The sequence below is a fragment of the Seriola lalandi genome, unplaced genomic scaffold (genome assembly GCF_002814215.2).
Source record: "Seriola lalandi dorsalis isolate HSWRI2012SDOR001 ecotype SW California unplaced genomic scaffold, Sedor1 jcf7180002054758, whole genome shotgun sequence".
NCBI lineage: Eukaryota > Metazoa > Chordata > Actinopteri > Carangiformes > Carangidae > Seriola > Seriola lalandi.
The window spans coordinates 1,194,688-1,209,306 of NW_019525311.1; the positions used below are offsets into that span (position 1 = coordinate 1,194,688).

The 14,619-nt window shown below is 42.2% G+C and overlaps 1 protein-coding gene across 4 annotated transcripts in view; it reads left to right on the forward strand.

The window, feature by feature from the left end:
- Positions 1-14,619, forward strand: part of myo1b (myosin IB) — a 58,165-nt gene that overhangs the window by 29,596 nt on the left and 13,950 nt on the right. For all 4 annotated transcript variants that reach the window (XM_023424867.2, XM_087178936.1, XM_087178938.1 and 1 more), the window contains exons 5-14: positions 314-418; positions 1,879-1,925; positions 3,832-3,895; positions 6,369-6,467; positions 7,577-7,680; positions 9,222-9,369; positions 9,961-10,079; positions 10,715-10,801; positions 10,953-11,018; positions 13,876-13,980. In XM_023424867.2, coding sequence (XP_023280635.1) covers positions 314-418; positions 1,879-1,925; positions 3,832-3,895; positions 6,369-6,467; positions 7,577-7,680; positions 9,222-9,369; positions 9,961-10,079; positions 10,715-10,801; positions 10,953-11,018; positions 13,876-13,980 — 944 coding nt within the window. The remainder of the gene's footprint in view (positions 1-313; positions 419-1,878; positions 1,926-3,831; positions 3,896-6,368; positions 6,468-7,576; positions 7,681-9,221; positions 9,370-9,960; positions 10,080-10,714; positions 10,802-10,952; positions 11,019-13,875; positions 13,981-14,619) is intronic.

Genomic DNA, 14,619 nt, shown 5'->3' on the forward strand with positions numbered 1-14,619 from the left:
TAACCTTTCTCTAGCTCGTCCCCTTAGTTCCCAGTGAAGTCAGCAGCTTGAATGATGATAAAATGATGCAATAATGGTCATCATCAAATTAAACAAAAGTGTTTCTCTATAATGGGGCCTCCTCCTCTGCTCTGTACCCCAGATTTATGAATGATCACACCCTGTACTGATGGGTGTCAGGGGGGATGATGTAAGGGGGATTTTATGGGGTATGGTGAAATGAGTGGGCATGTCGCACTTGCTCCTCAGTCATGTCTAGCAAAAGGCTTTGACCTAATATTTATGTCTGTGTGTATGTGTGTGTGTGTTCCAGAGGCCAGTAAGCTGGTGATGTCATATGTGGCAGCGGTGTGTGGGAAGGGCCAGGAGGTGAATAAGGTCAAGGAACAGCTGCTGCAGTCCAATCCCGTGCTGGAGGGTGAGTGAAGCGCCCTGCAACACTAAGGCTGCACCTCAATTCAGGGGCTGCATCGTCTGAAGTTCACACTTGGAGACTGAATCTGTTCCATTTCAAAGGCTCTTCAAAAGGCAGCTGAGAAAAGCAGCTTCCTTTTTCAGTTTTGTGGTAATCTTTGATATTTTTGCTTGGTTTGTGAGGACACGATGACCAGAAAAATACATTCAATCACTTTGAAACTCCTGATAATTAGCTCTCCAACACAATTATGCACAGCACTGCGAAACAAAACTTTTAGATATAGCACATAGTCAGTGTCACAGACAAGGAACTGATCAGGAAAAAAAAACTTTAGGAGTCCTAAATACTGTGTAACACTAACTCCTTGTACACCACACACACACACACACACACACATACACACACACATCACTGTCTCATTCCCACATTTCACTGCTGGCACAGGAACAGCTGTATTTTAATTGGGGGCAGTGGACAGGAAATGCCCATGAGTGATGAAGTTGTATGCCCGGGTTGCGCCGCTGTAGAAACCCCTGCACATCTGCAAGAGTTTAACTCCTGCCGATCTAACTGCCCTAATGTTAAAAGGGAGGGAGAGGGGGAGCACCGTTATCCTGCTACACACAATGTCTGTCATGTGTACTCTCTGTGACTCTCTGCTTTGCTTACTTTCACAATCTTTATTGGTTTCATTCTTTGTCACCCTCCATTTCTTTTCATTCCTTGCTCTGATTCCTCTTTGCCTTTTGCGTTTTATCTCTCTCTTGCTCTCTTGCTCTCTGTCTTCTTGCCCTCCAGCTGCTGTGGTGCCAGACCAACAGCCCACACATCACATTAACCATAGACTTAAACACATATTAATCAGCTGTTATCAGCAATTAAGCAGTCAGGCTAATAGCGCTGTGATGCATGACACATTAATAGCACTTTAATGTAGAAATGTGGTTAGAAGCAAATGAAAAGTGCCCAGGATTGGATAATACTCTTCTAAAAGGCTCTCTTATGCACATAACACTAGGCCCACTGTACATATGCACACGTGCTCGTGAGTCATTTACCGCGCTCACGCACAAAAATTCATACCCCACAACACTGTGTTTGAACACCACGTTTGTTTATTGTTTATCTATAAGCATGGGCACATATTGAAGCACTTTGATTTGAATGTGGCGTGACAGCAAGGTTTAGCCTCTTCCTAAGCCTGGAAAGCCCTGCTGCTTTGCTTAATCCATGCAGAATTATGGGGCTTCATCAGTACAAATGGCTTTGACATCCAGCCCCTATATGATTGACAGCTAGCTGGAGAGAGGGTACAATGTTAAGGATCATCAATAAGGTTTGGAATATTTGTAGACAGGCTTTGGTCTGAGTTTAATGTATTGACTAAACTATGCTAGATGGATTAGCATAAATGATGCATTGTTTGCAATGTGTTGCTCATGATGTTCCTCCTTTTTCAGCCTTTGGAAATGCCAAAACAGTGAGGAATGATAATTCATCCAGATTTGTAAGTATCCTCTCCAGAACTAATAAATGCTACTGTTATTTGATTTGATTAGATGCTTAATCTGCTGATTAATATGCACCGTTTGGATGATTTCACTCAGGCTTTCCCTCTGATTTTTGTCCCTCTCTTATGTTTCTTTTCATTTGTTTATATCAACTCCTTTTTTAATTGAGTTGTAACTCAGCTGCTGCATTGCAGTAACAGCAGCCTTTGTAACGGCTTGATGGTTTAGGCAAAAGTCTGAATCTGTTTATACATATAAACTGGTTTGAAGCTCACAAGATGCCAAGGTTGATGTTTCCTGTAGACACATGCCCTTGGTAAATGATGCATGTTGTGAGTGTGAGGATCTGTACAGTGTTCCAGTCCTCACACTGCCTCAGCCACAGCAGGCCTGTGTCTTTTTACATACAGCAGATATGAAAAGGCCTTTGACCTACACTCCTGTTCATCAGCAACATAACGGTGTGATAAGTCCCAGTGCAGTTTGTCTCTTGCAAACTTTCAAACAATTCCACAAATATACGGTGTGTGTGTGTATATATATATATATTATTTTTCAGTTCATCTACCAATGTAAAAAAAAAATGCACTTGTTTGTAATTTGACACATTGCTCTCATGGCCTCCAGTGGTTTACAAATGAGGAAGCTGAAAGGAATCCAATGCTAATCTCTATGGAAGAGAGATATCATCACAGGAATGATTCAGTGTCCACGTTGCTCTTTGTATAGACAGACGCAAATCCAGAAAAGTAGTTATTTCCAGGCAGTGGCATTATGAAAAGAGACGGGTGTGTTTTAGTTTTGTTTTCTCAAGAGAGCAAGCTCACACTTTCTGGCTCGGTATTTTCAAGGGAGGCCTGAAAGCCGCTGCAGCCTGCTTCACTTTCTGCCCTTATTACATGTCGTTACATCAGATCAACCCTGTCGCACAACCAGTTGTGTTCATGTTATGTTTTTTTTTTATTAACAGGAATGTTTATTGTCCTGAGAATTCCTCAAAAATTTAGTCAGTTTATCTGAAGAATTTCCAGTATATCCATCATGTCATGCCACAAGACTGAAGGTGTTTTTTTTCTTTTATCTACACTATAATGGAAACTGGTTATTCCAGCCAGTAGCAGCTGGCAGGCTAGCTGCCAATGTACTTTTCCTATCCCAATTTTAGATTGCCAACTGTATTCAATTCTACCTACACTGGTACATACAAACACATGTTAGTGCTTGGACTTGCAGTTGTAACAGGGAGTATTATAAAGGATTACGCCCCTGATCTGTTTATATTTAGGTAACCTTGGCATAAACCTCCAGACAAGGACCTCAGGCCTCCCCACTAGTTCATCAGAGCTCCATCAGTTTATCAGAAAACTATGAATCAAAGTGTCACCTCATTTTGCTGAGTGCAGCAGGCTTATTGAGTCTAGCTGGAGCCCACTCTCCAGTTGAGCTTAGCCCATTCTGAGGACCTGCCTGCTATTAATACATCAGAGGAGGGGAAAAAAAATCAAACACACAGGACTCTCTGTTTTAACTTCCAAGTTTCAGACAGAAGGAGGAGAGGGGGCCTGAGATGGTTTATTTTAGGCCTCCAGTAGAAAGGAATTGGCAGTGTGGGGGCTTTCCCTCCATAGAGGGCAGTTATTTCAGAGCAGTCCTGTTTATGATTGGCAGCTGGGGCAACAGTTGTAACTTGAATGGATGTGTGCAGACATCCTCACTGTGAACTGAACAGAATTCCTCAGCTGGGTTTGAGACCCAATTCACTGTAATGATCTCTGCATAGGTATACTGTAAGCTGGCTCCTGAAGCATTTTCAAAGCAAAGACAGTGGCATCAAGGGAGAGTATATATCATCGTTATCTACAATATGAGTTCAGCAGTTAACGTCCGTGCTCTGATCCACAGGGGAAGTACATGGACATTGAGTTTGACTTCAAAGGAGATCCCCTGGGTGGAGTCATCAGCAACTGTGAGTAGCGTTGAAATGAAAATGTCCTTAAAATAATTTTTTTTTAAAAATGTAAATGTTCCTGCAGGATTATGGCACACACTATAATACCTGCCTACCCTTTATCATATTATTCAAATTTGTTCTTCCTCTTGACATATCAGTCATCAACCCAGTCTCCCAGCAACACATTTAACTGTATTACTCATTACGGTGTCAAGGTATCCCAGTGTGAGGATGGCTTGTCACATATAAATAGATTTGAAAACTACCCTCACACCACATACATACTGTAACATACACTATTCTACACGGCTCAGTCGTTGCAATGAGAGCAAATCAGCGGAGTGGATGTGTGAGAAGCTTAATGCACTTTGAATGTCAATATATTTTTCATTATCTTTTTAGGCTCTGTTTGAATTACTTGTCAAGCTCGTTTTACTCATGTAGCCCAAAATTACAGACCACAATCATGCCTCAAAGGACAATCTGTACAGCATATGACACCTCTGTCCCTAGAGCCTTGATTCAGATAAAGCAGAACTTTCCTTATAAACACTCCTTAAAGACAAGGAAGAAAAACCAATAAGATCTAAAGGGCAGGTAGTCTCTCTGTAAAGAGTGGTGCTTCTGGGAAGTGTAAATCTGCAGTATAATCAAAATTGATTATACTATATAATCAGTTTACATATGTGCTTAAACTGAGCAGCAACAGCTCGGTTTTCTCTTTTTCCACTGTTTATTTTCAGCAGGTTAAGAAGCTATTCAGATCTTCAAATTTATGAGGCACAGTTCCACATTTTATGAAAGCCTATAAAACAGATTTTTGCTCAATTGAAACCAATCTCGGATCCTCAGACTGAACAAAAGGCATCTCTCGACATACCAGCTTTCTCTCCTTTTGCTCTTTTCTCTTGTTTTGGTTTGATCTCGCCTGTGTTCACATTGTTTTTGTCTGTGCTGGCTTCCTAGCCAGAGGTCACAGAAACAAAGAGAGGAGCTGATGGCCAAGACACAAATGAACCTCTGTCTTCTGGCCTGAGTCAGTCCGACACAAGGCACTGTCTGTGAAGAAGAACCAATGACATGTGACTGCTTCAGACAGAGCTGGCTGGCTGGCTAGACAGATGGTTGAGGATGTACTTGCGGGGCCTGGAAGCTCATTATTCTGTCCTCCATGTATATCCTTGGAGCCCTCAGACCTTCCTACAGCAGAACATAGACGGCTATTAAAACGGATTCTCAGGAGCTCTGGTAGCTATAGAGTAGTAAGACATTTTTGGCGGCCACATAACTGAAGCGTTAAGTCAGAACATAACAGGATATTGTCCCCGCACTGACACTTTAATATGTGTCTGTTTATCTAAAGCAGAGAGAACAGAGTAGGCAATAAATGCTGTTCCGGATGAAAATGGGAAGCCGTGGCCTTTTTAAAAAGCAAATGCAGGATCACTGGAGGATTTGGCTGGACACAAGGTGTAAGGTCACTTCAGTCCGCTTATGATGAGAATAATCCGACTCTACAATGCCTGCTTTCTTATGTTTCTGACCAAATGGTGTCAATCTATCTACAAAAAGGAGGGGAAAAAAAAGGATTAAGGAGGTGGTTTTTGAGTTGTATTTTTCCTGCCTTCTGCGTCTTTGATCACGGCTCTGTATTGCCGCTGCCAGCCACTCAGTCATGGATGTTGTATTATTGATGCGCTTGCTCTTATAGAGCCACTTATGTGATTCATGGCTAGTGGGTGTCACAGATTCACATTAAGCCTGATCCACTGCTCACTCTTGACAGCCCCAGGTCTCTGTGTAGGGCTCTCTAGTTAGGTACTTGGTGCAGCAGAAGTCCTCTCAGCACCCACCAACTATTGAGTCAGAGTTTGTGAAGTCTAAAGATTGGCAGCCGGCTGGAAATGGGATCACAGTTAAAAGGGAAATTTGTTTTTTTCAAAATGTCGACTTTTCAGTGTAAAGTAAACTCTAAAATCTCCTAAAATAAGATATGTTTTCTAAGCAGACAAATTGAATGCTATTATCCGCCAGGCTGGCAGTGAAGAGGATCTCGAGCGGCCTCAGATGCTGCTTTGCTCTCTAGTTGGTCTTTAATTAAATCATACTCGGCCTAATGCGGTGAGTGGATGATGGGTCCCCTTTTAATCAGGTACTGTTGCACTTGGTCGGGAGCCCGGGAGAAAGGGCTGACGTTCGATATCCTTGTGTGGTTTCTTCTCTTTGCACTTCCTGTAGTGTTTATACACACAACATTGGCTTGGTCACCTTGGCAACTTAAACACATCATTGAACTAAAAAACCCATTTGAGCTCAATATAGATGCAGACTGGGCGTCTTTAATACTCACAGGTCAGCCCCGTATTTACTTCTCTAGGATACGTCTGCGAAGCACTGCGGAAACATTTCCTCTGAAGAGTTTTGTTAGGACATGACTTTTTGTCATCGTGTGTCATTATTTCCTTTTGTTGTCTTTTCACTCTTTTAGATCTGCTGGAGAAGTCACGTGTGGTGAAACAGCCAAGGGGAGAGAGGAACTTCCACGTCTTTTATCAGCTCTTGTCTGGAGCCTCCGACGATACGCTCAGTAAGTCGTAAAAACGCTGGAACCGGGAGCTGAATAGAAGCATCAGTGTATTTTTAGATGGTGTGCATGGGGACGAACTCGCAGATTAAAGGGCTCATTGATCTGAGAGAAATGGCAGTTTGATATAATGGAAAACTGAAATTCACCCTTCTTATCAGCCCCAACCACAAACTGGGGTTGTAATATATTTAGCCTGTTTGCCTAGAATAATTCCCGGACTATGAAAATTCACGTCTCTGCTCGCAGGAAGTGATGAATCAACCTTCACATGAGCTAGCGAGAAGTGTTGTCCAGAGAAAACTAGACTCACCATTTTTGGATATTCTCCCACATTGTTTTGATTCAGCCATCATACACCAGACTGGGGTGGTTTTTTATGAATGTCAAACTTTCATTTGCTTCTTACTGTCGTCTGGAGTCACCAGCGCACCAGTCCTTATGTTAACATCTTACGTAAAGCCTTTTTCGGCAGGATTGCAGCTGCAGGAACACATGGCCGATACATTAATGACCCAGTCTTCCTGCCTAACAAACACTACAGAGAACAAAGACAGGCCGTGAAACCTGTTCCCTCTATTTGCTTTTCCGTGGGCAGAGGGTATTGTTTTATGTCCTGAACGCAGGAGAACAATGTAATGGTCATTGACTCCAGAGCACATACATCAGAGGGGCTTGATTCGGCTGTAGTTAATGCAAAAACTAATTAAACCTGACACATGCACCCACGAGAGGTATAGATTTCTTTGCTACTAGATAGGAGGGCTTTTAAGAGGGCGATTTGATCCTCTAGAATAATGTTCACAGCAGTAACTCGGTGTGTACATGTGTGTAGAAGTTGTGTTTGGAGCGACAATGGCCTATAGGTTGGACAAAACGGCTCCGAGCTATTTAAATTTTCCATCAAATGTATTTTTTAGAAGGTCACTGCAGCCTGCAGCTTGTAACCATAACTTCAAAATTGTGTTGTTGTTTTTTTTGCCAGTCATCTTCCAGGTGTGTGTGTAGGTGTGTAACTTGCATTTTATGAAAATAAGGCTTCATTTATCTTAAGCCAATCTGCTTTAAACAGAGGTAATTTAAATAGTAACCACATGGTTTGTGTGTCACAGAGAAGCTGAAGCTGCACCGGGACTTCAGCAAGTACAACTACCTGAGCCTGGACTCAGCCGTGGTCAATGGGCTGGATGATGCGGCCAACTTTAGGACAGTCAGAGTGAGTAGTGCGCACACATATTCGTCTGAAATGTATTACACTTTATCCTAATTTAGACATAATCTCAGCTGGCTTTTAAAGAGCGAGCCCAAAAACCCCAGAGGAGGTTTTAAAAATTATCTTCTTGAGAAGTCCTGATTACAATTCATATTCTCAACCACAAACAGGCTCACACAAGAACCAGACACAAGAACCAGATGAACAAGCACACACGCTCATCACAAGCAGCGTCATACTCTCCGGCGGCGTAAAGCTCTGACTTTCCTTTGTTGCGTCATGCCGAGTTAATCTAAATCCTTTACAGAGGCGGTCTGACATATCCTTATCATATCACCATAGCAAACTAACAGGGTGTAGATAGGGTGATTAAAGTCAGTCCGGTAAGATTGTGAAAACACTCCACACCAGATTCCCTCCCACCTGTTGCAAAACCAGGTGAACTTTGAACTGAACCTGAACTTGAAAGTGAACGAAAACCTGAACTGCCAGGTTTGTATTGATTAACACGGGGGGGTGAAGCATGTGTATCCATGTTTCGCCTGGTCACGGTAGCAGTTCAGGAGAAAAGGCAGTTGCTTCCTTCTTTATTAAAATATGTTTGTGTATATACATGCAGGATCTTGTCTGCATGTGCTTTGCCACCACTTCTCGTCCTAACTGATGGTGACACATCGGATGTTGTGTCTGTAAGGGACTGTATCTACTGCACTCTATTGTCATCATGCTGTTGTTGACATGCTGCAGCATGCTCTGCTCCAGCCTTTTCAGTCTGTTCTGTCACATTCTGCTGGTCTTGTTTCACATCCTGCTTCTCAACAGCCCTCACACTGACTTCTCACAGTATTCCCCGTACAGCTGCGTCTCACCACCGGAAGCACAAGAGTACATTCCCAGTAAACAATGAGTCCCTCCACGTGGCCTTCACTGTGACAATAAGAGTAGAGTTTTTATTAAGCACAGTAATGACTTTAACAAACATGGAAGTAGTTCCAAGTCCTCTCAAGCACTTCATTCATTTTCTAAAGGCAGTTGTTTTATATTTGTCTCGTCATCCTCTTTATCCATATATCTCTCCTCATTTGATGAACTAGAATTCATTGAAAACCATTTTAAATACAGTTTTGTTCGTAGGTTGAGCTCATATTTTTTGCTTTTTTCCCTTTTCTGGCTTTTTTTTTTTTATATGCTGAATTATGTAAATTGAATACACACTTAGTTTGGCCTGGACTTGCTTTGAAAAGCAAGATCTCAGTCTCAAGGGACTGTCCTGGTGAGTTAAAGTTTGAAAACACTAGCAGCTCTCATTCAGTATTCTCTGTTCCAGTGAGTGCAAACACAACTTTTGGATGTGACGTCTAAAATAAGAAAAGACATTTGTGTTTAACTCATTCATCAGATTCATAATCATGACAACTCCAGTTACAGTGCTGTAAGGCTGCAACAATGATATTCCAGTCTTACTTAACTGGTGTTTGCACAGTCACAGACACTGCCACATTGTCTTTTTTCATTTTTTTTTAATTTATTTTTTGCCCTCCCAGAATGCCATGCAGATCGTGGGCTTCATGGAGGACGAGGTGCAGTCGGTGCTGGAGCTGGTGGCTGCCGTGCTGAAGCTCGGCAACATCGAGTTCAAGCCTGAGTCGCGCTGTAACGGGACAGACGAGAGTCGCATCAAAGACAAAAACGGTGAGTTAACAGACAAACAGGAGGCAAAGTCATGAAAATCTCTGATCCTTTTACAGTCGGCCTTCATTTGAATGATTCCGCTGGATGATGTACTGAGCTGCCCAGTGTTTTGTTATAATTAGGTATCAAATAGCAGACAAGCTGAATAATTGAATTCATGTTTTCATTGTATTTTTACGCTGATCATGCTGACAATTTTGAATTTTTTCACACAACTCTTCTAACATACCCAGTTGGCCTGATGTTGAACCACTGCCCCCTGTTGGCGGCTGTGCTCTCCTCTGTAATCCACCTCACCAAATATTTGTGTTATATGATTTGCGTAACAAGAGGTGTGTGTGTGTGTGTCTCTGTGTGTGTGTGTGTGTGTTATCAACCCCACAGCTGTTCTCTTTAGGCAAATACTCCATTTACATATTTTCCTCCAGAACATTGGCATGATCCATCTGACTGCCAAGAAAATCATGTAATTTATCCCATATCAATCAAAGACTAGACTGATGTGATGTGTCAAGATTATATTTCCCCCCACCTGATCCTTGCAGAAGTTTTCTGTTAATTGTCTGTGCATTTCCTTTGTCCACTCTGCAGATTTGAAGGAGATGTGTGAGCTGCTGGGGATCGAACAGTCGGTGCTGGAGAGGGCTTTCAGCTACCGTACAGTAGAGGCCAAGATGGAGAAAGTCTCCACCACCTTGAACGTGGCCCAGGTCAGAGGGAAAGTTGCAAATCTGCCTCGCACCAGTCATACCAATGCATTTCTGCCCTACTTGTATTCACATTAACATTCACTTACACACACACACACACACACACACACACACACACACACTCATAAATAGATAAAGGGCCATCTCTTCCTCTTGACTTACTCCACTGGCTGCCGACTCTGATCCATGTCAATGCTACATGAAAACCTCTCCATTATAGCTGAGCAGTATTCCTTCTGGAAATTCGAATGTAGGTCATATTTTAGAGGTTAGTGAGTTCACTCCGACTGCTTATATGACATGGATGCGCCAAACATGGGTCTCTGCATCCAGAAGCAGAAGAGGAAATGGTTCAGGGAATTAGCCTGACCTCAGAATAATGATGTCACTCGTGGTTGGCCTGTGTCAATGGTTTCCTTTTTAATATATGTATCCACAGTTTTCACTGATTGAGAAGGTTTTTTTTTTCTTTTTCTTTTTCCAAATTATTTACTTGTGGGGAAACTCAAATATTTGCTCCTAGCATTTTTTTCAAAGACTCGTATGGTTTGCTGAGTCTGGGAAATGAATTCATGCATTTTCTGTTGGTGGCTTCATTGTCACTTAGTCACCAAAAATGTGTTATTTGTTAACAGGCCTACTACGCCAGAGATGCCCTGGCCAAAAATCTCTACAGTCGTCTGTTTAGCTGGCTAGTTACCAGGATCAACGAAAGCATTAAAGTGAGTAATGTCATCAATATATTTTATCTATTTCAGTGGATTGAATCAATTATTGTGCGTTCATTTTTCAATATTTTTCATGCTAAGTTAAACTGCCAGAACATCACCGTCATACTAAAGTTCTAATATTGACATTATTGTCTCCCTGCAGGCACAAGCTAAAACTCGGCACAAGGTCATGGGTGTGCTGGACATCTATGGCTTTGAGATATTTGAGGTAAGACAAATGGCGGATTAAAGCCACTCTTCTTGCTCTGATAAGCCGCAAGGACGGAATCTGACCACACAAGCATTTTATTGCATTTAAAAGGATTTTGCCCCGGGGCTGTTTGCGTGCGTGTTGTGGTACCTGTGAGGAGCTTATCAACAATAACTGAGGGTTGATAAAACAACTTTCAGATCAGATTAGTTCAGCTTTATTGCTTCTGGAGGGTGAAACGATTTTTGTGGCAAGGTGATTTCAACACTAAAATCAGCATTTCACAGTAGAGAAATGGCCACAGCCTCAATGCAGTGCTCAGTACACAGGAAAACACACATCCTCAACACATCATATACATGTAATGATTACGCTGTCAATGGTATTCCACAGTAAACAATTGCCGAAGAGTCATTTGGTATCAGTGTGCATGTAAATAAGGATCTGCTTGGAAACAGTTTGAGTGCTGAAAAGTAAATGATGGCATAAAATGTTCCTTGCCTTGTTGCCTGATGCCTTCAGCCCCCCCCACCCCACCCCCAAATGTTCATGTCTTTTTCATATCCCTGCTTGTTCACCCCACTTACTCTCAAGTCCTTCCTCTCCTCTGACTGTTGTGTTGTGTCTGGGTCACCAGGATGGAGTAAGTAACACCTGCACCGGCCTGTTTGCTGTGCCAGTGTGCATGCTGTGATCTAGACTCCTCTCGACTTAATTCAGCTCCTCATTAAAGATAATTCAGGGCTCCTAGTGTGCAGCATAGCCACGTGGCTGAAAGGATGCTTAAGACGCCTTTGCATCATTTGAATCACAACATACTCAGTTGCAAGTTTATTCAGTGCACCTAGATAAAACTGAGGCACAACAGCCCTGCAATAAATTCTATGTATTCTAATAGCTTTTTACGAAGGTGTTGATTCAATGCTGTGATCATTTTGGAGGCTGCACTTTGTGGTGCTGCTGAAGTGTGCTGTGTTATAGTCAGAGGCGTTTCTGATATTTTTTTGTGCCCCATTTCTATCAACAGCTGCAGAAGAGAAAGTGTTTTAAAAACATTGTTTTATCGCAAAGCTGTCATATAAGAAGAGGATGAGGAAGTAGTCTGGCACATACTGTAATTCCTGTGAAACTACAACATGTCTACACTTGGACTTTTGCATGGATTAAACATAAAATATATAATGCGTTGGCTAGTGAGATATAAAGATAGCAAGCCTGGATATGTCCATAGGACAGATTGTTTCTTCTTGCTTCCTGCTTTTGTGGTAAGCCAAGCCAAAAGTCTCCTAACTGTAACTTGACGTTTATTGTATTCCTCTTTCAGAGAGAGCAAACAAGCATATTAGCCAAAAAGTTGAATTATTTAACAGGTTGGCTTAGGTAATTGGAAAACACAATTATACTGAAAAGATTACAGGTGTCAATTTATTATGAGAAGATGGGTGTATGGCATCTTCCTTATCTTCAATTTCTGCCACAGTGGACGGAGAAGGTTTTGCAAAAATGCCATGAGATTCGAATAACAGACGGTAAACATTCAGGGCCCGTATTCCCCATAAGGATTTTTCCCTTGAAAATATGTTTGCTTATAAGAGATGATATTAAATGCAAGGACTTCTCAGAAACACCTCTGAGAAACAAGCCCATTGACCTTAAAGTTAGTTTTAAGAAGCATCTGAAATATTTTAGTGTTACAGTACACGTCTATCTACAAGTCATATTTCAGCCTGGTGTCTGCTGCCATTTGGGTATAAATATGCTATTGTGTGAGTGTGTGTCTGTGTGAGAGTGTGTGAATGTTTGGGGTGAAGACGACCTTTTGGTTTCTCAGTAAAAGGAAATGGAAAGGAAATATTAACATTAATAACTGATCTCCTTGTGGCCATGTGTCCCATTTCCTGATCACAGAGAAACCTGGCTGTGTCCTTCACTCTGAGCTTTCAAACTAAACATGCTGCTCTAACCTCTGCTGTGCCCTTAGAAAATCAGTTTTTACCTAACCCAACTCACAGTAAGGCCATCTGCCAAGTAACATGACTCACCGCTCAATGGTCATAATACACACCAATAATAATTGAGAAATGCAGGAAGCAAAAATGATTGAAGCTTTGGAATGGTTAACCCTCCATCAATGTTTAATGATGTCTGTGACAATTTACAGGAACTTTTTTCTGATAAGGCTTTATCATCAAGTGCAAGATTTACTGCCATCAGTTTTTTTACTACCCAGATTCATTAAACCTTTTGATGGTTTGTCAAAGTGATGAGGCAGCAAATCGAAGGAGAGAGCTGCAGGTTATACTTTGTTCAAGCAGATTATTGCTGGTAATCTATCAGATGTACAGCTCTTTTTAAAATTTCGAGGCTGCCCCCTGCAGCTCCAAAACAAAAGATGTGAGGGTATTCAGGCAGATGTGACCATGGTTTCATTGTAAAGAGACTTTTTCCTCCTAAATCTTAATTCTGAGAACTTTCTGTAATCAAGCAAAATGTGTCTAAACATAGAATAAGCTTTCCTCATAAGTATGAGTCAGTATGACCATCCGCTTTAAAAAGCGCTGCAGGGAATTAATGAAAAAGGCAAAATTTTGTGATGAGGTGAGCGAGTTTAACTAAGCTTTGAGAAATGAGACAATGTCACAGAAAAAGTGTTTGGTGAGTCGAGCAATAAAAAGTGTACAGCCTATGACTGTCACAAAGAATAGCAAGAGAAGACAAGTACTTATGATGCATTTCCTTATCTTAGTGGTGCATTACGTACGGTGGGAACCAACAAAAACTATGACATTAACACAGAATGGCAGGCAGCTTCAGGATTTAAAATCTAAATGAGCAGCTGAAGCTAATTATTTTCCACGTGTTGCTGCTCTCGCAGGACAACAGCTTTGAGCAGTTTATCATCAACTACTGCAACGAGAAGCTGCAGCAGATCTTCATTGAGCTGACCCTACGCGAGGAGCAGGAAGAATATGTCAGAGAGGTAAGTTTGTGCACACACACACACACACACACACACACACACACACTGGGGAGTGGACATTTGGATAAATGATCAAACCCAGCCTGTAGCCCTGGTAGCACTCTCTCACCTGCAGCGGTACATCTACATCGTTCAACATGTCAGCAGTCAATTTGCAGTGCTGACATTTAATCATGACAGGCCCTGCAGCAACAACTCAACCTGCTCATGTCACTCATCTGTTGAACCTCGTGTGCTTTTTCAGCTAAATCTGCATTCTTGCCCTTGACCCAAATGCATTTCGACTACATTTATGTCCCCTATCCCGTCTCTGTTGTCCATCACACCCTCAGTTTGTCCCCCCCCCCCTCGTGGACTCTCCGGGACGAACGATCCTTCACTCCAGTGAGAGTAAACACTCCCTGTTGTGGGCCTTTAGGCTCTGTTTGTTTTCAAAGCTCCATGTATGTGAGTGCTGCAGCGGTGACCCCCACACCCCTTCCCCCACTAACACCACCACCAGTGATATTCCACTCCTGGCCTCTGTCCAGTATACTGCATGGGAAAATACCACAGCCCTGGAAAATGGAGGGAGGTCCACCAATCAGGAATTTGGCCAGTCACCCATCAGTTTAAGCCACACCTTCTTTTGCACCCTCC